The sequence below is a fragment of the Pezoporus occidentalis genome, unplaced genomic scaffold (assembly GCF_034315485.1).
Source record: "Pezoporus occidentalis ecotype Australia unplaced genomic scaffold, CSIRO_AGI_Poc_V1 ctg205, whole genome shotgun sequence".
In the NCBI taxonomy this organism is placed as follows: Eukaryota; Metazoa; Chordata; class Aves; order Psittaciformes; family Psittacidae; genus Pezoporus; species Pezoporus occidentalis.
In genome coordinates this window covers 782,257-805,871 of record NW_026913911.1, presented here as the reverse complement: position 1 = coordinate 805,871, position 23,615 = coordinate 782,257, and the positions used below count along the sequence as shown (strand labels likewise).

General features: G+C 47.2%; 1 protein-coding gene across 7 annotated transcripts in view; it reads left to right on the top strand.

The window, feature by feature from the left end:
• EXOC6B (exocyst complex component 6B) overlaps window positions 1-23,615 on the top strand; it is a 293,471-nt gene that overhangs the window by 203,332 nt on the left and 66,524 nt on the right. For 6 of the 7 annotated variants that reach the window (XR_009964821.1, XR_009964822.1, XM_062618884.1 and 3 more), the window contains 2 exons: window positions 7,164-7,305; window positions 18,975-19,048. Coding sequence is in view for 5 of the 7 variants with exons in the window: in XM_062618884.1 (XP_062474868.1) it covers window positions 7,164-7,305; window positions 18,975-19,048 (216 nt within the window). In the remaining 2 variants the exon portion in view is untranslated. Of the gene's footprint in view, window positions 1-7,163; window positions 7,306-18,974; window positions 19,049-21,359; window positions 21,645-23,615 lie in introns of those variants that run through there. The other variant, XM_062618888.1, reaches the window with a different exon arrangement.

Below are 23,615 nucleotides of genomic sequence, written 5' to 3'. Positions count from 1 at the left end.
GTGCCCCTTGGACCAGGGTCTCTTTGGGACCCCCCAGTTGGTGGCTATTGCTGGTTCATGCCATCACCATGGCTTTGGCAGTGGGTGTGTGCTGAGGAGCCCCCTTTCCCACCGCCAGTGGCAGCGTATTCCTGATTGCACGTGAAGATTAATGGGTATTTATTTTAACAACCATTCCGTTGCAGTAGCTTTTAATGAGTCCTTTGATAGCAAGTTCCTTAATTAACAAGGCAGCTTTTCAGCGTTTCCTTTCCCTAATTGTTAACATATTTGCTGTTTTCAACCAAAATGTGCTACCGTGAGCAGTGCCGGCTCCGGAGCCTCTGTGCTGACCTTCCCCATGGTGGCTGCTCGTCCCCTGGGAAACCAGAGGCTTCCATCTGCTGTCCAAGGATGAAATACAATGCAAAGAGATGATTTCATAGCTGAGCCCCTGAAGTGTGATTGACTTGGTGGGGTCCATGGTGATGCGCTCTGGTAGGTGCCCCTTAGTTGTGCCTTTGGGAGAGCTTTAGAGATTCGGCTCTGCCTTTTCACTGGTTGGCATGGCCACAGTGAACCTCTCTAGATGTCCCACTTGTGTGTCCAGAGGAAGTCTTGGAACAAGGAAGGCAGCATTGCCTTGGTAGGTGTCATGGAAGCCCCAGCTCCAAACTCCAACTGAAAAGGGAATCATAGAATGGTTTGGGTTGGAAGGGGCCTTCAAACTGAAGTTCCAACAGTCCCAACCCCACCTTCCACTAGAGGAAGTTGCTCCAGGCCTTTGTGTTGGGGACACCAGGGCTAAACACAGTACTCCTGGTGGGGGTCTCCCCAGGGTGCAGCAGAGGGGGAGAATCCCCTCCCTCGACCTGCTGGCCATGTTTCTTTCAAACGGTTGCATCAAAGGCCATGGACTTCAGGGATTCATTGCCAGAAATACGGTTGTAAACTGGTTTGAGCCTCAAAACAAAACACCGTGGCTTTTGCTCTAATAATGTATTTAGAATTGCTTTACTTTACTGAAATTGGACCAAGCTGGAGCCTGGTGGCGTTGGCTGGGCAGACGCTTGAGTGTCTTGGCCACTGAGCTTTGTGAACTTCTACCCGTGATCCTTGTTCTCCCCGATGCAAATCCAGTTTATTCTTAATGAGGTTTGCAAAGGTCTTAAATAAATGACTGATGCTATAGAGGTGTTACTGGAATCACTTTGTGAGATCTTAAGCTCCTCCGTTTTCTGTCAGGTTGGTAAATGAGCTGTTGGTGACTTGAAAGTGTTTTCTGCCTTCTTGCAGGCAGCTCAGGTCATGGCTTCCTTCCTCCCCCTTTGCCTTCCTCTCCAAATCTCAACTTGCATTTTAGGTAACAGTGTTCCTGAGCTGGAGGGACCACAGTGTTCGAGCAGGTAAAGCACTTCTGAAGTCTGGGCGGGGACTGAGCTGGTTTGGAGCCACAGGGGGTGGAATCAGGATGTAACTGTGATGTCCCAGTGCGCTGGCAAGGGAAGAACCTTTGGGAGTGCCACTGGTTCCACTTTGTGCTCTCAAAAATCATCAGCATGAGGTCTGAGCCGTCCCAGCTGAGGCGGCTCCTCTGAACCTCAGGGTTGTCTAGGAGCAGCCCATTGAAGGGTTGACACCTCGGAGGCGTCCTGCTCTGTCTCCATGCCAAGGCACATGTCCTGACACCGCTGCTGTGGGTGGTGCAGTTAATGATTGCGGGAGGGGGTGAAGCTGGTGGAAAACACATCCATCATGGGCTCCTCTCCGCGTGTCGGTGCGCTGAGCTGGGGCTCTGCATCCCAGCACTGCAGGAAAGCTGAGAAATGAACCGAGGGGAGAATAAATAACACTATGGACTGAACCACAATCATCAATAAGTGCCAAAGAACCAAGGTGGGCACCTTGCGGTCTGAGGATGTACTTGATACCTGCCAGCGCGCAGCCCGAACCGTCCCAAGTGTGAATACAAACAACCTTCTTCACTTGCAGCAGCAGCTTATTATGCTGATATATCAGTGTCTTGGTGCTGGCTTTTCTCCTTGTCAGCAGCAGCTCCTTATCAAGCACTATATTTGTAGGGAAGTTGTGTAAAATTGATGTTTGGAAGCTGCTGTAAGTGGGTATCTGTTGTGCTGAGTGTAGGGGTGAGGCAGGAAAGGTTTAGGTCAGTCTTATTTATAAGGCTAGGTTTGGGCTTATTTATAAGGCTATGTTCAGTCTTATTTATGAGAGTGAAAAGCGTGCATTCTGGAAGGGTTTTAAATCTTGGTGCCCAGAGAGTGAGATGCTGGTCATCCCTGGTGGTACCTTCTTTTCTCCAGCCAGGCATTTAGCACAATGATTTAAAGTCCTGTGGCATCTCCAAGCCCTCTGATAGTAAATATGAGGTGAAAATGGATTAATGCTTAAAAAATGGGAAAAAAGACCTGACTATACTTTTGAATTTCATCCAGTAGTGTAGGATCCAACCAGTCAGGCATCTGGATGTTCTTAAATCTACGACAAAAGACTGAGTCTTTTTTAAAGCAGAATGGGGTTTAGGTGTTCAGACCTTAAGAATAATGGAAATTAAAAGTCAGGTTCTCATCTGGCATGATGAAGATTCAGCTTCAGGGTTTTCAAAGACACGGTGCACATTTGCACGTGAAAGAAGTCTTGGTTATGGCCAAATCCTGTGTGGAAAGGAGGGAGGAAGGAAAGGTGAGCCAGAAGCTGCTCCTGGTTGGATGCCCTTTACAATCTCTGCAACGAGTTGTGGTAGAAAATGCTTGCAAAGGATGTTCTAAAGTACCACTTACACGCTGCTTTCGTGGTGAAGACTCAACAGAGCTGTTGTGCTGTCAAGCCCTGATGATTAAATTACTTTTTCCATCCCGTCTTCCTCAGGTTCACCTTATTGACTTGACATTTCAGCTCGATTATTTGCTCTTCTTCACACCCTCCTGGTGCCACTTGTCATTCACTCTCTATTCAGGCCAGACTGGCTGGCCAGAGGAATGCATGCAGGGTGTTTGCTATGGCTATTGCAGGTGGAGGTAACCCTTTAGGTTCCTCTGCATATGGTGATCTGGCCCTTGCTGGATGTGCAGGAAGGATGTTCCTCTTAAATTTCTGTCAGTGGTGCACAAAACCTTCCTGGGGTTGGCTTCCCTCTGGGGTGAGCATCTCCAAGGCTTCTTCAAGGGTTGCAGCCCTCTGTGCAAGCTCTTCCTGATGTGCAAACGTGAGCTACTTCTTGGGATGTTCCCATGCTCTTCCAAGATGTAAGGAGCGTTCTCCTTGATGCTCAGCATGGGTGAGGGTCCCAGGGCATAGCTGCAGAGTTTCTCTTTGAAAATAGCAAATATGTTAACACCCCGAGTGTGAGCGCCAGGTCCAGGGAGGGGATCCTGCCCCTCTGCTGTGCTCTGGGGAGAACCCCCCTGCAGTCCTGATCCAGCTCTGGGGCAGCAGCACAAGAGGGACGTGGAGCTGTTGGAGCGAGGCCAGAGGAGGCCATGGAGATGCTGCGAGGGCTGGAGCAGCTCTGCTCTGGAGCCAGGCTGAGAGAGCTGGGCTGGGGCAGCCTGGACAAGAGAAGGCTCCTGAAGGGGAGACCTGAGAGCAGCTCCAGTGCCTGAAGGGGCTGCAGGAAAGCTGGAGAGGGGCTTGGGACAAGGGATGTAGGGACAGGCCAAGGGGAATGGCTTGAACCTGCCAAAGGGGAGACTGAGATGAGCTCTTAGGCAGAAGCTCTTCCCTGGGAGGGTGCTGAGGCGCTGGCACAGGGTGCCCAGAGAAGCTGTGGCTGCCCCATCCCTGGCAGTGTTCAAGGCCAGGTTGGACACAGGGGCTTGGAGCAAGCTGCTCTAGTGGAAGGGGTCCCTGCCCGTGGCAGGGGTTGGAGCTGGAGGAGCTTTAAGGTCCCTTCCAACCCAAACCAGGCTGGGATTCTGTGAAAACTACTTGGTCTTAGCAAAATCTCAGGTGTCTGTTGGAAGTAATGAAGAAAAATCACAGTCAGGTAGCAACGTGCTTCCCACTGCGGTTGGGGATGAGGAATTGGCACGAGCAGTGTTTTAAATAACCAAATGTGTCAGAAGGTGCCCAAGTAAATGATGAAAAGCAAAAATAACCCCATGGCTCTGCTAAACTTTATGGTTGCCATGTTTCATCTTGATTTTAGCAAAGATGTTTGTTTGGAGGTGAGTAATGAATGCTCCTGGAGCCTGGGAGCGGCTGTGAGCAGCGGAGATGAAGTACCCTGCCCCGAAATGCATGGGTCTGCTCTTTTTGTTTTAAATAAGAAATGCTTTTTTCCCCTCCTGCTGAAGGTGAATGTGGCCTGAAGATCCAAAACAACTTTGCAAAGCTGGTAGAAACCCTTCCCAGCACATACATCAAACATTTACAATGGCACTGGCACACATTGCCCAGGGAGGTGGTGGATGTGCCATCCCTGGGGATATTCAAGGTCCGGCTGGATGTGGTTCTAGGCAACCTGATCTTGGGGAAGATGCCCTTGCTCATTGCAGGGGTTGGACTGGATGAGCTTTGAAGGTCCCTTCCAGCCCAGACTGTTCTGTGATTCTGTGCTTGGCTTATCTGTCCTTGCTGCAGTGATGAGACTTGTGATGCTCAGCTTGGAGCACTGCGTAACCCCCTCGCTGTAATCCCAGTCTAAATACAGTTTGTGAAGTGAGCTCTCCCAAGCCACTCCTTGTTTTCAAGAAGGCATGTTAAAGCCTTTTGTGTGCATCTGAACACATAATCTCCTGCAGAAGCTGTTTTCAGGTAGCACCATTATCCAGAAATACAGGATATATATGCAAGCATCAAATCATTCCCTGCAGCATCAGCTGGTAGGTTTGTGTGAGTCTGTGCTCTTGTGCCAAAGGATTTCCCCATGTTTATGGCTTTAATACATGTTGCAGACCTGTGCCAATCTTACCTGCCAAATTTTACCTACCCTAATCTTACCTGCCGTCCATTTTGGATGGCACACAGCAAGACTAGAGGAATGAGTGGTTGGAAATAGGTTGAAAAATAGATGTCCCCATGTGTTCAGTGCCCCTAAATGATGCTTGGGGTTACATCACTGGGAGTTGGCTCTTCTAACCCCTGAGACTTGCTGCCGTGATGCAAAATTAAGTCAGGGAGAATAGAAGAAACCTCCTTTGTAGGTGCTGTGAGGGATGGTCTGAGTTTGTTTAATGGCTTTGGTGGTCCTTTGGGTTTTCTGAAGTGCTTCACTAAACACAGTGTGCTTGCTCCTCTGGAGGACCAGATTTCTACAGGGCAGAGCATCATCCTCTGGCCATCCTGGGATGGGCCAGTCAGCACCTCTTGGAAGGGCCTGTCCCCTTCCTCTTCTGTCCCCTCATGGTGTCTCAAGAATCTATAAGTCTTTATGGAGGACCTCAGTTCTCCATCAGCTTCCCTCTCTTCTTGTAGCAGCTCTCCTGGTTGCTGATGGTTTAACCAGGTCAGGGTGTAGGTACCTGAGCCTGCTTATGGCCTTTCACAGGAGATAGAGCTTTCTGAGGACCCACCTCCTTTTTTCCTGTGTCACAGCCCATCTCTACCCCCACCATCATTCCTTTTCTCAATATGACTCTTCTTAAAACATCCTCAATCCTTAGGGGCATCCTGGGCTTCCTACCTGACAGTTCAGTTGTGTCAACGCAGGGCTGAAATTGAAAACCAGCTGTTTCAGAGTTCATAGTTCAGAAATTCAAGCATTCAAATTAAGTCATCTGTCCTGATTACTCTTTTCTTGCCTTGCAGTGGTTTCTCAATAGGGAAATGGAAGGCTTACCTGGGGTAAATCTTCTTGCTGCAAACTGTCCCTGTGGTTTATGGCTTGAGATTTCAGTTGTTCCCAAAAATGGAAGATGCCCATCATGGCTAAGAGAAAATGTGTCAGAAATTGTTAGCTGACACTGTTCTGAAATTCCTTTATATCTGAAACTCAGCACTTTGCATACTTCCATTATAGATGTGAGCCTTTTGAGGGATTTAAGTAGTTTCTGCCTGTGTGGCAGCCTCAGCTGTGGCTTACTCCCCATCAGTCCACTGTTTAATTGCCTCCTACTAGGGATAGACTGGGAGAAGGCTCCAAGGTCTCCCCTTCAGGAGCCTTCTCTTGTCCAGGCTGCCCCAGCCCAGCTCTCTCAGCCTGGCTCCAGAGCAGAGCTGCTCCAGCCCTCGCAGCATCTCCATGGCCTCCTCTGGCCTCGCTCCAACAGCTCCACGTCCCTCTTGTGCTGCTGCCCCGGAGCTGGATCAGGGCTGCAGGGGGGGTCTCCCCAGAGCACAGCAGAGGGGCAGGATCCCCTCCCTGAGCTGCTGCTCACACCCTGGGGGTGCAGCCCAGCACACGGGGGGGTTCTGGGCTCAAGCGCTCACTGAAGCTGGGTCATGGGGAGCTTCTCCTCACCCAACACCCCCAAGTCCTTCTCAAGGCTGCAAACCACATTCCCTGTGATGCAGGCGGGTGCAGGATGCATCCAGGTTCTTGAGGTTATTCCCCACTACCCAGACCAGGGGAGCAATCCTTTCCATGTCAATACAAATGACTTCTTCAGTCACCTCCTTGCTGTGATGCTTCCTTCTCCTTAGTCCCTGTTGGCATCTGGAAGGTGCCACATGGTGCTGGAAGGGCTGAACAGTATCCACATACTGGTGACACTGTTGTCACAGCAGTGTGGCCCCAGCTCTCTCCTCCCTTGTAGGCAAGGCTAAACCTTGAACTATGAGCCTCTGCTGTTGGAAAGTGAATTTGAAACTCCTGTATGGAATATATGTGGACGCTGGTTCAGTTGTAGACTGGAGTTTTGAATGTCCATCAGCACTGTTTTGATCTGTCAACAAGGTTACTTCAGGCAATCTATGTGGGATGTTGAATAAACCCATGGTGTGTTGTCTTGCTTATGTTAGGATGCGATAACGAGAGATGCCCAGAGCTCTAAACACCAGGGTTCTCCTGTATTTGAGCTACTCCTTGGCACTCTAGGCACAAGGTCTAATCCTACTAGTAGCAATGGACGATGATTCCCTTTAAGGACGGTGATTGCAAGAGTGAAGGTTCCATAGCAGATGGGGCGTGTGGAAGGTGTTGGACTGGTATATCCTGGTCTGGAGGAGTTCCTCCTGCACATCGTGCTTGATGGCTTTAATAGAAGCGTCTCTTTCCTCCGCAGGGGAAGGTGGCACAGACGGCGTGCATGTCGGCGTGCAAGCACCTCTCCACCTCACTGATGCAGCTGCTGCTGGAGGCCGAAGTGCGGCAGCTGACCCTGGGCGCCCTGCAGCAGTTCAACCTGGACGTGGAGGAGTGCGAACGTAAGATACCCAAAGCATCTCGTTTTCCTTATTCCCCTTTGCTCGCGTGTGTGTGTGTGTGTGTGTGTGTGTGTGTGTGTGAGGACCCAAGCCCCAGGGCTCTTAGCAATGCCAAGTATTTGGGGCTGGTGAACCTCTGCAAAGGTCACGGGTACTGTGCACAGTGACACTTGGTGATGTCTTCGGGACAGAGTAGCCCGGTCAATTCTAAGAGATGAAAGCTTTACTCTTGCTTTTTCTCTGTAACGCAGCCTTCATGCTTGCATAGAATAGAATCATAGGCTCAACCAGGTTGGAAAATACCTTTAAGATCATCAAGTCCGACCTTTATCCCAGCACTGCCAAGGCCACCACTGACCCATGTCACTGAGGGCCTTGGTTTTGAACACTTGCAGGCACAGTGACTCCAGCACTGCCCTGGGCAGCCTGTATCAATGCCTGAGCACCCTTTTGTTGAAGAAGCTTTTCCTAGTATCCAACCTAAACCTCCCCTGGCACAGCTTGAGGCCAGAAGAACATTTCCAGACCGTCCCTGCTTTTTGAGATGGAGCATTATAAAAATAGGAATGGGTGAAACATGCGGAGGACTAACAAAAATCCCCTTTGCTTATGCCTCTTTCTGAAAACAGTGATTGGGCTTCTGTTCCTAAGAAGTTCTGGTCCTCTCCTGACCTCAGCTGTTTGTCTTCTCTGTCTGCTGCAGGGAATTCTTACAGAATCATAGAACCATAGAATGGTTAGGGTTGGAAAGGACCTTAAGCTCATCCAGTTCCAACCCCCTTGCCATGGGCAGGGACACCTCACACTAAACCATGGCACCCAAGGCTCTGTCCAGCCTGCACTTGGACACTGCCAGGAATGGAGAAATTCTTTCTCAAAGCAAACTCTTATTGCAGACTTACCGTTATGGAGATGTCTTGTGCTAAAATGACTGCATCCTTTCAGAGGTGTGCGTGGAGCATTGTGGTGCCAGCACCACGGCTTTGCTCTCAGCCCTGCTCTTTTCTGCTCATCTAACTTGCACCTGAATTAGCTCTGGAATCCGAAGATTTCCCTCAAGTTGCTTTTTATCCTCCTCAATAAAAGGGCTAAAAACATAGAGGATGAACCTGACAAAACTAGTTTAATAGTTAAGCTAAAGCAAGGTGAACACATTTCTGCGCAGGAACCTCTCTCCCTATGAGTAGGATGGATTTGCTATTGGCATTAATGTTAGGATGGAATAGTGACCACAGCTATGGAAAACACAGAGCTCAATAGAGTTGATGAAGAGTTTATAAAATCCTTGATAAATTATTTTGGAGGAAGTGGTGTTTTTTTTTCCCCAAATATCTGCCTTTCTCTCAGTTGAGCTGCAGCTCGGGATGTATCTTGCCTAAATAGCAGTGAGTTTGCTTTTCCTGTCTCTGATAACCTGGTCTCCTGGAAGGTGTCCCTGCCCATCGCAGGGGTTGGAACCTGATAATCTTAAGGTCCTTTCCAACCCAAACCGTTGATTTTGTGATTCTGTAACTCAGTGAAATCAGTTGTGTTGGTTTCTTCATCATCTATCACTTAACAATCTCAAAAGATATTCTTCCACCCTTTATAAAAGGTGTTACTGGTTGTGTTTTAGTTCAGCTGCACCCATCAAGAGTGAGATGAAGTTTATACCTGAGAGAGGTCACTCAGTAAGGATTTTGGTGTTTGCAAGAAGTATATTTAAATTTTTCATGGCTTTTGCCAGTTTCCAGCACTCAGCTGAATAGCCTGGGAGAAGGTTCCCTGTTTAATCATAGAATTCCAGGCTGGTTTATGTTGGAAGGGACCTTAAAGCTCATCCAGTTCCAGCCCCATGCCATGGGCAGGGACACCTTCCACTAGAGCAGCTTGTTCCTCAATGCATCACATCCAAAAGCTGCAGCTATACCCTATGTTGCAGCACAAGCAGTGCCTTATTTTACTGTCAGCAACACCTTCATCACGAAATTCTTGCTGTCTAATTTGTGTCCCATCAACGTGTTGGGGCTGCAGCAGTCACAGCTGTGTTCCCAGTCAGTGTCCAGAGGGCCAGGCGATGTTCCTGAGGATAATGGGAAGCATTTGTCATTAATAATAGCTTCCTTCTTTTTCTTTTGGCTGCCAATAGCCTTGCAACCCTGCAGTTTTCTGCCCCATCCGTTAACGTGGGTCACTAAGCAGCATCTCTTCCCTGAAAGCCCTTGATGGACAAGTAAAAGGGATGGCATTTAATACCAGGTTTAAAAGCATGGTTCCTTAAATTCCAAGTGTTTTGTGAGACAAAACCAGGAGCACTCAGACACTCAAGAGCAGGTGACGCCAACCTGAGCATTGGGCTGGCGACCTGCTCCCCCCATAGCCCCTTCCCAAGGTGCCGTCACAGGCAGGGAATGGAGACGGATGCCGGTGCTGTAACCTTCCTATCCATCACTGTCAGCCCCTAGATCAGTAAACCCAGACACAGTCTTTTACTTCCCTTTTTGGCAACAAAACCACGTTCCCTCATCCCTGTGGGTTTCTCTGGTGGCTTTGCTGACACTAGGAATAATTGGAGGTCCATTTTACAGAAGCAGTGCCTAAAGATTTTTTTGTTTTAGGAAAAGCCAATCCCAAGAGTGAACTGGTGTAGTCACAAAATATTCCCATTTTTAAGGTTTTTATTTAGTTTTTTGTGTATTTGGGGTTTTTTTATCCTTCACCTGAAAGCCTAGGTATGCATCTCGGCATCCTTATTGTACCAGTTGCATATTCAGTTTTATGTCTTTGCCTCCAGCCCTTTTTCTCTCCCCAGACACCAGAGCCTTCCCTACTTTATCATCAACTTATTGTGTTAAAATAGGATTTTATAGCTGGTTAGAGCACTTCTAGTGAGGTCTGTGATGTGGGAACAGGGCTTCAGAGTTTCAATCTTGGAGTTTATTAGGCTTTTCTTTTAATCTCTTGTGAATGCCAAAGGTGTAAGCTGGTTAAGAGTGGTGAGGCAAATATACAAATTAATTAATTTGTATATTAAGCATGGTTTGAGGGTGATGCAGATATGAAGATAGGCTAAGAAAGTTGGGGCTGTTCAGCCTGGAGAAGAGAAGGCTGCGTGGAGACCTCATAGCAGCCTTCCAGTATCTGAAGGGGGCTTATAAGGATGCTGGGGAGACACTATTCATTAGGGAGACACTATTCATTACACCTGATAGGACAAGGTGTAACAGGTTAAAACTTAAAACAGGGGAAGTTTAGGTTGGATCTAAGGAGGAAATTCTTTCCTGTGAGGGTGGTGAGGCACTGGAATGGTTGCCCAGGGAAGCTGTGAATGCTCCATCCCTGGTGATGTTCAAGACCAGGTTGGACGAAGCCTTGGGTGCCATAGTTTGGTGTGAGGTGTCCCTGCCCATGGCAGGGGGGTTGGAACTGGATGATCTTAAGGTCCTTTCCAACCCTCACCGTTCTATGATTCTATGATTACCCCAGTGGTAAGACCAAGGGGCTTGAGGAGATGCAAGGCACTGGTCCTGTCCATGGAGGTGGATAGCCTCTTCTTTTGTCCCAGCCAAAACCTGTTTCCCAAGATGCATATTAGAGGCCTGAAAGTCTTTTCATGCAGCTTTACAGCAGCATGTGTGTGTGTGGATGGCACGGCTGGCATCCAGGGAAGGGCAAAAGTCATTTTTAAATGGCTTGTTGTTGGCCAGGTATTAGTTGTAACTCTCATTCTTATTGCTTGGCTCCACATAGCTCTTTTTTATGCAGTCAAGAGAGATTCTCTTACCTCCTTTTTAAACCTGAAGTGAAATAAGGCATCGAGGTTAAAGGAACTGCCCAGCAAGACACAGTGGGACACATCTAATTATGTCTCAATTTAGGAAGGAATTCTGGCTCCAGCCCAGAAAACCAGCTTGAAAAGAGGAAAAAAAACAGCTCTAGAGAGGAAAAAACCACCCTACCACAAATATTGCTGTGAACCTGTAAATAGAGGAGGTGATGCTTTTTTCAGACCAGGCATTTGCTTTATGAAATGAGTTTGCTGTCTTCCAGAATCCATCTGTAACCCAAGATATAACAGCACATGGAACGTGCTTTTTGTAATTGCTACGTGCCTTGTAACCCAGTTCCCTGCCCTGCTCATTTTGGGGACCTCCTGGTGCTGGTTTATAGATCATTTTTCCGTATCTCCCGTACCTCAGAGGTAGTGGGAATCGAGTGTAACAACCCAGATTTGGAGATTACGACTGAAAAGGCAACAAAAAAGGGGGCTGCTCTCGCTCCTACAAAAGCGTTTCCCATCTCTGTAACCGGTTCCAGCAGTGGTTGAGGCAGATTGTTTTTACAATCCTTAGATCATAAAATAAGCAGCTCCCTAATCTCCAAAGTCTTTTAACCGCTGCTTTATGAGAAATTAAAAGCACTATAAAAATTATATTTCAAATTGCATTCAACTCCCCATTTTCAGTCAGAGCACTCCTGGGGGCAGGCGGGAGGAAACACAGATGCCTGCCCCGTTTGAGGGGTCCTCCATCCCAGCACACAAGCGTGCCAAAATGTGCTGATACAGGCCCTGGCACAGCTGTTTCCCACCTCCCTCTTGGCCGCGTTATCTGGTTCTGAGGACTTTCCACGTGGAAATCCAGTTATTTTGTGTAGGATGCTGGGGTTTGCCCTCCACACCGGAGGGGTCCTCTCCCTTGAGGACAGGCTCGGCTTCACACCCTGTGAAGGGTTGCCTGATGCTCTTCCAACCTGCATCCCACTGGGAATTAGCATGCTCAACACTAGAGGTGAGTGAAGAGGTTTTGAGGACAAACCCCCTGATTTTAGGATATTACATTGTGGGCTTGCTGGTATCCATCCTGCCACAATGCATTAGCAAAAGCTTGTGTTTTGGAGGAGAAAAGGGGATGTTGCAGTGAACAAAGGGAAAGGGTTAAGCAGATTACATCAGGAGAGAAAAGTCCACGCCACTGATGCTGATCTCTCGATGCACCTCCAGTGCCATGATCAGTTTTGAGTCCCTTGCTCCAAGGCAGAAATTGAGCTGCTGGAGCCTGTCCAGAGAAGGGCAACAAAGCTCCAGTGAAGGGTCTGGAGCACAAGTGTGATGAGGGCCATGCTTTATTGTGTGTGTCAGGAGCAAACACAGCTCCTTGCCTCACGTTTCCTCCTTAGGGCTGGCTTGGGGTCATGCACTGATGCTGCATCCTGGGACATCACAACCTGGATTGGGGCTGAGCAGCAAGAAAACCAGCAGTTCTGCCAAAAGGGTGCTGAGCTTTGAGAGTGTGAGGGTGTGTTTAGTGTAGAGGTCCATGGCTGAACCAGATCATGGATTTTGGCACCTTAGAAAGCTGCTGCCTATTGACTGAAGTGCTGTTAGGGTCCTGGACTGTCCCATATGTAAGGTTCAGCACAGTTTGTGTGAGCTGCCCATGTGGATGGCTTGAAAGACCCTTTACACCGTGAAGCAAGCAAATCCTGATGCCTTGCACAAGCACATAGTTCAGTGCATCCTTGGGAGCTGTCAGACCCCTTCATTGCCTGGTGCTTGTTGCTCATGGTGGCTGTGACCTGCACTGTCCCTCAGAGGACAAAAGGAGAGTGTTGCTTCCTTCCACCTCTTCACCTGTCAAAAGTCAGCCCTCGCTGGGGGCTGTTCCCCATTTCATTAGGAAACATAACTTTGTGTTTTCCTGCTGTTAAAGTGGAGCGGGGTGATGCGTATTAACAGCAGAGCTGTCTTCCAGGCCCTGCTGTACGTGCTTTCTGAAATGGGAAGGGTAAATTATTGCTGCACCGAGTGACGGAGGACATGGAAGTGGGAGCCTGTGGTCCATGGCTGTGCCACGTTCCTCTGCTTCAATTTATTCACCCTCATTTCTCCCTGAATTTGTTCCCCTGGGTGTAGCATTAACTTATTTAGTGCTGCATTCATTTACCTCAGCTGACCTTTCACAGAGGTTGCAAAGAAAGCAATGCCTGGTCACTTAGTGTGTATAAATATGCACGGGGAAGTGTGTGACTCCCTGTCCATGAGGCACCAAAACCATGCCCTTTGTGTCTGGGTGCTGATGTGGAGTATCTGGACAAGGCTCTCTACTTAAGCGGTCTTTGCAAGTCAGACTTGAGCAAATCTTGGAGTTTGTGTGATGTCAGAGACAAATGAGCTTCCCTCCAGCCTTTTTACTTTGTCCTTGAACTTAGACCTCCTGCTTGCCTCTGCTATCTCTAACCATCACCTGATCTTTTGCCCTATGTTCTCCCTTCATCTGTCACCTTGTCTCCTTCAGCATTTCAGCTTCAGTATTTCTCTGTTTTCCTTCTCTTCTGTCTACTTTGTAAACCTGTTGCTAATCCTATCTCAGCCTCACCTCTCCTCTTGTCTCCAACTTCTGCTTTCTGCTGCAATATTATGAATATCCTCCACCTCCAACACCTTCCCATGTTCTCCTTTGTTACCAAGATACCCACTGCTGTCTATTTATCCATCTTTACAGTCCTTTGTAACCGTAATAAAAGATACCTTTGTCCCCACCTAATTCTGTTTAAGCACTTTTAAGAGTACGGTTCCTCAGCTCTGCACCCAGTTTCCCTTCCCCACCATCAAGGGCACATGCTGCTGATGTTTGTCAACCTTTGCAGCTTGAATAAGCTAATAGTGAGATGTGCACATTCCACTTTTCCTAGTACTTGTATTTTAGTGGAGTGAAGTTCTCACTTCGTATCTACTAAGATACACACACTGTACCACTTGGGTTATGGTTTGGGAACCTATATAGATGTGTAACGTGGTTCTGTAACCCTGTCCTGCAGATTGGCAGGGACCAGATTTCTTGCTGCACATCTCGTGCAATTTCTTAAGCGCTTCCTTTTCTTCTGCTTGAGAACATCTAGTGGTCCATCACTGAGGAACTCCTCTCTGGGGCTGTGAATGCTCCTCAGCCCTGTCAGCAGACCATCACCTCCCCTGGCACCACTCAGATGCAATAACAGGACTCCAGGCTCAACTTTGTTCCATCAGAGGAGCAAATGATGGAGAGGAGTAGAATTTTATTTAATCTGACCCAGTTCAGTGTATTTTGGGGAATTCCTCCCTCTCCCCACAGCTCTCTGGCATTCCCCAGATGGGAATGAGCTTTGATCATTTGGCCTGTAATAGGGAACAGCTCCAAAGCAGGGCTGCGTGGGAATGGTGTGGGTGACATATAAGCTCAATATGGAGATTGGGACCATCTCGCTATTCCTCCTGCTTCAATTTCTATTTATTGTTTTTTTTCCCCTGGTGAGCTTCTCCAGCATCCATGCAGAGATTTGTTATTCAGCTTGAGTATCCTCTGGGCAAGGTGCAAGATGTCCTGTCACTTGGCTTTTCTAAGATAGGTTTCCAAGGTTTTGTCCAAGGAAGATGACTTTGAGACCTATGTTCTTTCATGAGGAAGAATGAGATGGTGTTTCCCCAAATGCAAAATCATGTTCATGGTGATGCAACCACAAGCAGGTTGCCCGGGTTGCCTTCAACAGGAGCTGCTGTAACCTCGATCCCTCAGGTCTGCAGTCATGAACTCTGGTGGTTTCATGTCATTCGGTACCCTCAGAATGATGTTTTTGAGGAATGAAGTCACCGGCTGGGTTCATTTTAACCTCACAATATGGGTAAGACTCTGTCCCCATGTGCTTAGCCTTGTACAAAAAGAGATTCCCCCGTTCTGTGTAATTAATTTACAGTGGATGTCTCTTTTCTGGTGTGCGTTTGAACTCTTTCTTCTTTGTTCATTGTAAAGGGCTTAACGGTTCCTGTTCCTTGATTCTTTCATCGGTGAAATGTTTTGGAAGAGAGGGTAGAGTCCCCTTCTGACCTGCCCTGGGTGGCCCAAGCCTGTAGACCTTGCAAAGACATTACTTTTTTGGCCTGAACACAAGTCTCTCAAACCTTTAGCCTGGCTAGATGCTTTGTACAAACAGGCGCATACTGATCTGCTCTATTCTCTTGTGATTTTCTGCTCAAGGGGCTGTACTGTAGGTGGCTTGCTGTGTTTGCTGCTTGCCTTGGTAGTGGAGACAGTGCAATAAACGAATCCGACAGTACTGAGGCCAACACTGTGCTTGGTCGTTCCAAGAAAACGATCCTGAAATCTGGTTGAAGAGATTAAAACCAAGAAGAACTGCCTGTGTCTTTCCTCTAAAGCTCCGTTCTCTTCTTTGTTTCTTTTTTCTTCTGTAAGACTTTGTTCATTCTTCCTTCCAAAGAAGTTTGTGGCATTGGTATGTAAACTGTGACCTGCGATTACAGAAGGTACGGCTGCTTTTACAACAACCATGGGGTGAAGCATTGCATTCATTCCTCCTCGGGCTCCTAACAGCCAAGGGCTGGAGCAGCTTTCTTCTGAGCTGTGTTCTTGATCTCATTTCATTTCTTCCGTAATACAAATAATATGATCTCACGCGTCATTTCACTTCTTGGATGTCAAGTGCACTGTTAATGCAGTGGAGGTTCCAATCCATTCTTTTGATGGGAGTTATGGTTCAAGCAAATGTTGGTTCAAGGCGCTACCGTTGTTGTAATGTGCGGTGTTAAAGGGCAGCATCACTCCATAACTCTCCCAGCCTTCCTCCCCCATGGTTCCTCAGTAAGAGACAGCTAAAGGTGAGCTGCTAACGAGCAACCTTGTCTTGGGGTGAAATCTGTCTTGGGTCGTTCACGAGCAGTTGACAGTGGTGATAAATTCAGGAGGCTTGTGAAAACATTCGAAACCCAGTCACAGGCATTTTCTCCTGAGGATGTGAAATTCATGCTTTTGGGAAGACCTTGAATTCCACAACTCCGTGTGTGCTTCTAAATAGATTCCTAGCAGCTGCAAAGCCCTTACTCCAAAATAGAAGTTTTCTTTCACTGCAGTCTTTTCAGGGTTTCTGTTTTCCAGTGTTCCTCCAAATATAAGCAGTAATATGACACGACCCCATCCTTAGAGCTTAGTTTGTTGGGTACCTCAACCCGGGGATGTCTGAGACACAGAGCTGCCCAGGGCAGTTTCACCTCTTGAGAGGATGCTCAGACACTGTTTCTCACATCTAAATGTTTTTAGCTTCTCAGGTATGTGCTTTTCCAAAGCTGGGGGCGTTTTAGGATTGATGTGGCTTTTGGGATAATTTTTCCAGATGAGACAGTGGGGTGTAGAGCAAATGTGTAAAGATGATTTATCCCTTTGCAGATCAGTGTCAGAAAGCTCATGTTAGTCCTCCCTTGCGCGTGTGCTGGCTCAGGCAAGCTGCAGTCAAATTTTATAGCAACCCTACATTAAAATGCCTTTACAGCTAGAATTAATTAAAGCAGTTTTTGAGGGTTAAATATAACCTCACTTTGGACTATTTGCAGCCTGAATATTGCAGCGTTGGGCAGTGGAAGTGGCTGGAAGCTGAGCAGCTCCTACCTTTGTCCACTCCCTGTGCAGAAGAGGCAAAGTCTATAAGCACAACCATGGATGGTTCCTTCTGGATTTGATTCGTGCTTTTCCAAGTCTAAAACATTTCTAATCTAAATCTAAAATCCAAACGTGAACAATCAAGTACATAGTTTCTCTTTCTTATTTTTTATTACATGTTTCTATTAATAATATTGGCCGAAAGAAATGATTTTACAGCCCTATTTGCTATTGTCCTGCAGCAGTTATCACTTGACTGATCACTGCAAAGATGAGCGATGGTTTCAATCTTAGAGCTCTCCTGGCACCTGGAAATATTAAAAAGCAAAGCCATAGATGTCTGGAAACTGGCTGCTGTGCCCCTGGAGGTACCGGTGTCTGTATTGAAGGATGTTCTCCATCCTGAGATTTTAATGGAAGGTGGAACAAGAAACCTGATAAATAACCCTTCTTTGGTTTCCACAAATAAGGCAGTTGAGGAACAGGGCTGAATTCCTGTGTCTAATTCATTAGTCTATTCTCATTAGAGCCATAGGGGCTGCTCACAGGACTGGGCTGCTCTAGGAGGCCTTTAAGAATGGGATTGCAGTGATGTGTTTTCCTTGGTTTGTGGCATCTGCTTGAAAATGAGATGACTTTTGGAAAGAGACACATTGAAGGAGAAGACCAGCTAGCATGATGTGACCGTGCTTAGCATTTAAGGACAGCACAGATCCTTTAGTACCTCTGTGTAGTCATGGAGACAGAAGGCAAAATCTACCTTCCTTACTGCTTAGGCCTCAGCTTTGTGGAGCTGCAAGAGCTGGTTTGAGGGCTCCTGTATGGTAAAAAACAGAACAGTTTGGCATTAATGGGCTATATTTAAGTTAAAAAACCTGTACCTTGGTGTATTTTTTCCCTCTTTCCTCTTTTTTTGCCCTTAAACATGGTTGAATCTCAAGACAATATTTTGTTTCAGCGTGCACCAATCTTCAGTGTTTGCAGGAGCAATAAAACTCAGAAGGCAGAAGCTCCCTTTTGAGAATATGAAGATGAATGTGTTGAATGTTTCATAGTGTTGAATTGTGGCTTCACAAATTAGGTCCCTCCGATTGCATGGAGAGCAGGGATAAAGCCACTACTTCTGTAACTAAAGAGGGTGAAAATTAGGCAACGTTGGGCAAACCAACCCCAGGAGCATCATCAAAAGAGACACTTGAATATGTGCAGTCATTGGCTTCATGAGTGCTACCAAGTAAAAGCTATTAAATGGCGTGAAGAGCTGAGGTTCTCTAATGTAGAATCATGCAAGATTCATTCTTTAATTTGAAGAAGTTCCTTACTGTGAGGGTGGTGAGGCACTGGAACAGCTGTGGCTGCCCCATCCCTGTCAGTGTTCAAGGCCACGTTGGATGGGGCTTGGAGCAAGCTGCTCCAGTGGAAGGTGTCCCTGCCCATTGCTGGGGGTTGGAACTGGAGGAGCTTTAAGGTCCCTTCCAACCCAAACCATTCTGTGATTCTAAGTCCCCCTCAGTGGTTTGAGACTTGGTTTAAATAATGGCTTAGAAGAGAAACAAACGTCTTTACTATGAAACTTTGGCCAGATTACACTGGAAGGAGGGAAATGTGGCCTTGGAAATATTCTCTTGGCTTTGGAAACCAATGGTGTTCAGTTGTCAGATGTCTTCATCCAACAGAAATAAATATGCAGCAGAACGGCCGCGATTCTTCCTATCTGGGGTGACCGTGCTGGGGCAAGAAGCACACCCCAGCAGATAATGCACAGATCGGCTGCCGAGTAATTAATGACAGGGCTGGGCATATTTTTTTGATGAATGCTTATGGGGCCTGGTGACAGGCGTGAAATTAGAAAATTCCTTCAGCGCCCTAAAATATAAATAGCTTTCGGAACTGAAAAGAGTTTCACAGCTGAAGATTTTATTGTGTGGAGAGGAAAAACTTTTCCACCCCCATCCCCCCTTTTCTTCTCGGCGAGTTGTTTGTCCGTTCACAAAACAAATACTCTGAAGCCCAGTACGGCTCATGGGAATAAATTTCAGGTCGAATTAGTACAGTTTCCTTGCTGTCAGGACGGTGGAATTAATGGTGTTTTGATGACACGAATTTTGAAGGGCGAACAAAGACGCTGAAGGGAGGGAGACATGACTCCTTAGAAGCGCGGTCCTCCTCTCCCCCAGCCTCTCTTGTCTTCCCTGTCATCCGTCTGCCAATCTCCCTGTCCATGGTTAGTTAAAGGCGCTTTTTATCCTCTTTTCTTTCCCACAGAGTTTGCCAGATCCGGCCCAGTGCCTGGGTTCCAAGGGGACACGCTGCAGTTGGCCTTCATCGACTTGAGACAAGTAAGTCTTTGTGTTTTTGTTTTTTGTTTTTCTTTTAAGATGTGTGACTGAAGACCATCAGGTCTTAAGGAAAAGGAGAGGAGGGGAAACGGCGTCAGTGATTTACGCCAGAGACCTATATTTCCCCCCTCCTCCTCCTCCTGCCTACACTCGAAGCCACCTCCTTATTGAGCTCTCCTGGAGATGATGGAGGTGAAAAGGGCTGGTGGTACGGGGGTGAGAAAGACTGACCCTGGCCGATGGGATCCATTGTGCTCCCGGTGGCTTCTGCCGACGCAGCTAAAAGATAACTGGGCGACTCTCGCAGCTGACGCCAAGCAGGTGGTGCTGACAGAGAGAGCAGTGATGCAGAGACCGCCCGCCTCGAGGACCTTTGTTCACAGATAATGCCCACAGAGGCGTTTTGCGAGGGCGAAGGAATTTGCATTTGGGCTTGTGTGGGGAGGCTGTGCCTGTGTGTGCATCCGTTGGTGTCCGTCTTTGGCTCGGCAACGTCCCCCCCTTCCCTGGTCCCCTCTTCCGCAGATGGTCCCCAGCCATGAATGACAAAGTGGCTGTTGGGGAAGATGATTGGGGAAGGCTTCACCCATCGGTGCCCACCTCTTGAGGGGGCCCCGTTAGAGCCAAGTTGACCATAGCAGGTACTGAGGCATTTGTGGGGCTTGGCAAGCCAATTTAGGGAAAAGGGCCATTCTAGTGAAAGTCATTTGTTTGGGGTAGAAATGGGCATTATTGATACATTAGGCTGGGGGGGGAAAGTGAGGTGGTCCTGTCATCTCTTGGCACTGAAGATGGATGGGTTGGATAGAAAGTCTGAATGAAGTAAGACTCAATGACTGATGCTTCTCTCCTATTAAAACAATCTTTTTTTGTCTGTTAAACCCCCCTGGCTTTGTCCCTCCTGCCATCATGATGCAGTGCCTCTTGTTTCCAGGGTTGACGTAGTTTGCATTCTGAAAACTTTCGGGTGCCGAGGGTATTTCTTCCATCTGCATAATCTCTTGTATCGATGATCTCCTTACCACTGGGACTCTGATTCATGCTGGAGCTGCTTTTAACCCGTAAGGGTTTGAGAACTTCTCTGAATCCAATTGATGTGCAGGGAGCAATCTGTCATCCCAAGACACTTCTGCAGAGCAGCAATAAGTTTAATAGCATCGAGATGCCACAAGTTTGCTTTTAGGACTAGGACCTGCCAGCAACTGCCAAATTAGTTTGCAAAATGGTCAAAATAGCTACGTGGGAAAGGTGTGTGTTACCACTGCTCTGCGTTGACACTTTTATCTTCATTAGCTTCTTGGCACTTTATTGACCGCAGTACGCAACGCGCTTGCAACCTTCTGGGTAGAAGGAAATGTGGAGGCTTTGGTCCTTTTCCAAGCAGGAAAACATGAATGCAGGGATTTTGAAGAGGAAAGCTGTGGCTGTTTGAAGAATGAAATGCCTTAAAAATACTCAGGGAGGTTCAGCTGCTCTGAGCCAGTGCATTAGCAGTGAAATGTTTGTATGGTTTATAAGTGCAAAATGCAGCCAGATGAATTCAGCTTGGGTGAGGAGAAAGCTTAACGGTAGCCCTCAGTTCTTCCTCTTCTTCAGATGGTCTTCTTTGTGCATGGCATTTTCTTCTGGGAAGGTAGTCCTGGCTTTTTTCCTTGCATTTAAAGATAATATTGCGAGGAGAAAGGGGAGATGCTCTGGCCTGTTGGGTTTCAGGTGAGGACAGAGCATCTTAGATCTTCTGGATAACAGGGATGCTTGTTGATGCCAAGTATTGTACAGATAATTGACAGCACCTCATCGCTTTGTGTAGAGAAGAACCCACCTATCACTGGCTTATTGAGCTTACAATAATGTGCAAAGATGAGATAGTTCCCACCTCACTTGCTCCTGTTGCTAACCTAATCCCATGATATGTAACATGTCACCAGACTCCATCTGCGTGAAGCTGTTCCATTGCTTCCACCACTGTGGTGCTTCTTGTAGGATGGCAGCTCCATCTGCAAGGCCTCGAAGCAGGGGATGGCTGGAAGGGTGGATGGATGAAGGTCTTTAATTTAGTTCTCCAACTTGTTTTTAATTTGTTCTTTCTGGACATTGCGTTCTTTCTCTTTTAAGCTGCTAAATGTTAACACAATATTGACTTAAAGCTGAGAGTAGGGAAAAAGATGCCACCCTGAAGTGTTTGTGTTCCTGGCTGGTTTCTTTCTCCTTGGGAGGGACTGTGAGCATAGATCATGCAGGGGTGTTTCCAACCTGAAATCCAGACACTCTCCAAATGTTAAAAGTAATTTCAGGTTTATATTTCAGGTAGGTTTATACTTACCTTGGAGCTGCTCTGTCAACTAGCGTGGCTTTGCGCAGCTTGGTTATGTAGGGAAGAAAAATGACTGCGCAAGAAATGCACCAAGTAAGGAGATGAAAGAGATTTCCCCCTCCCTTCCCAGTGTATTTCAGTGCGAGCTGTTACAGAGCAATTGCAGATGGGAGACAGTTTTCAAAGTGATGTGGGATAATTAAGGGCATGACCAAAATTAATTCTTAGTACAATAAAATAGGAAATGGTAGAAAACCGTAGTGATTGGTTTGTGCCTTGGATACAGATCCTTGTGCTAGAAAATAAGCCCTATAAAAATGTTGTTGTCAGGAGCATCAGAGTTCTTCCTTGTTCAGTGCAGCAGATTAAAGGGTAAAATCCCTCTCTGCGTTGGAAGCCTGATTTTTCACCTTGTGCTCAGGGAAACTGGAGCAATTCCATCACTGTGTGGTAAAGAGGAAAAGAGCTGTAGAATCCTAGAATGGTTTGAGCTGGGAGGGACCTTAAAGCTCCTCCAGCTCCAACCCCTGCCATGGGCAGGGACCCCTTCCACTAGAGCAGCTTGCTCCAAGCCCCTGTGTCCAACCTGGCCTTGAACACTGCCAGGGATGGGGCAGCCACAGCTTCTCTGGGCACCCTGTGCCAGCGCCTCAGCACCCTCCCAGGGAAGAGCTTCTGCCTAAGAGCTCATCTCAGTCTCCCCTCGGGCAGGTTCAAGCCATTCCCCCTTGTCCTATCACTACATGCTCATGAGTCAAGCCCAGGGAATCAAAATTGCTATTCTGAGCAGACAGTAATTTTAAAAGAGGACTTTTCTTCTCATCCTGGGACAATTCTAACTCCATAAATACCTTTAATGAAGTGATAAAGTCAGCCAAGTCGCATCTCAAATCCTTCTGTAAGAGCCCTTTTATAACAAGGGTCTGAAAGCAATACTCAAATATTTAAGGCTTTACAAGGAAGCAACAGTTATTTTTTCCCCTTAAAGTTTAAACTTTGCTGTTACACCCTGTGCTGTATGTTAGAAATCTGAAATAGATTTAGTTCCATAAATAACCTTGCTAAAATATGAAAGGTGCCTAAATAATACAGTCTTCTGCATCTTTCTTTCCAAAGTGACTTAGGCACTTCTGTCCAAACACTGTTGAATGTCCAAATACCACTGAAGATCTCCAGGAGATTTCAAATCAACCCCAAGGTTGCGCATGCAATAAGTCCCCTGTTCTCTCCGCAGCTTCTGGCCAGCTGGAAATGTTTTAGCTTTTCATTTTCATGGGTTTATTATACGAAAGTGAGCTGAAGAGGAAGGTTTTATGTTTGTCTGTGAAGTCGCTGCACTCCACAGCCACGCTGATCTCTCCTCAAAGCCAGATCGACACTCGTGGCCGCCCGCCAAGGAAAATCTGTCTCCAGCACTCGAAGAATTCCACTCTGGGCTCTAGCAAGGGAAGGCGCTCGATGGATTTGAGCTCCTCACTTTAGGCCTCTCCATCTGTCCAGTGATGTATAAACGCTGTGTGTTGAATTTCCTCTGCAAGTGCTAAGTAGAGGGAGATGCAGCGAAAGGCAGGAGGGTCTTGTTGGAGACATGTGGATGTGCATGGAATGGGGACAGGGAGGTTCCACTCTTCTGCCCCATCATTCTTCTGCTTTACGTTATGGTCGTGACTTGACAGTGGTTGTGAATTTAAGCATCGGCTCTTCAAACCCCGTCAGTGAGGTTAAGACAGGCAAGTGCTGTCATTAGTTGTGGAACAGCTCTTCTGCCTACTGCTTGTCCAATAGCAAACACTTTGTGTGTCTTTTTGCTGTGTTCAAAACCCAGTTGTGGTTATTGTGGGTTTGTGTTGGATGCTGGCCATCTGCGGAATGAGAAGGTCTTCCTCTGATGCATTAATTTTTCCCTATTGCCTCTGATAGAGATGCTTAATAAAACAGTGTTCCCCTCAGGAGAGCAGTTCCCTTAGATCCCTGCCCTGTTCTTCCCTTCATATGGGAAGAAACCTATCTCTTCTGCGTTGTTTGCATCATTACTGGAGGGTGTTTTTTATTCACTTAGAAGATGAAATACAAAGTTAGGCAGGAACTTTTAGCCATGTGGAATGCGCAGCTGTTCTATCTTTGTGTCCATCTTAATTTCCCTCAATGACTTCTGAACCTTCTGGCCATGTTTGGTTGGTGGGCGTCAAAGGTGTAGCAGCCCTACATGTTTTTCTGCACACGTGAGCCAAGATAAAGAAGCTGCAGTGTGAA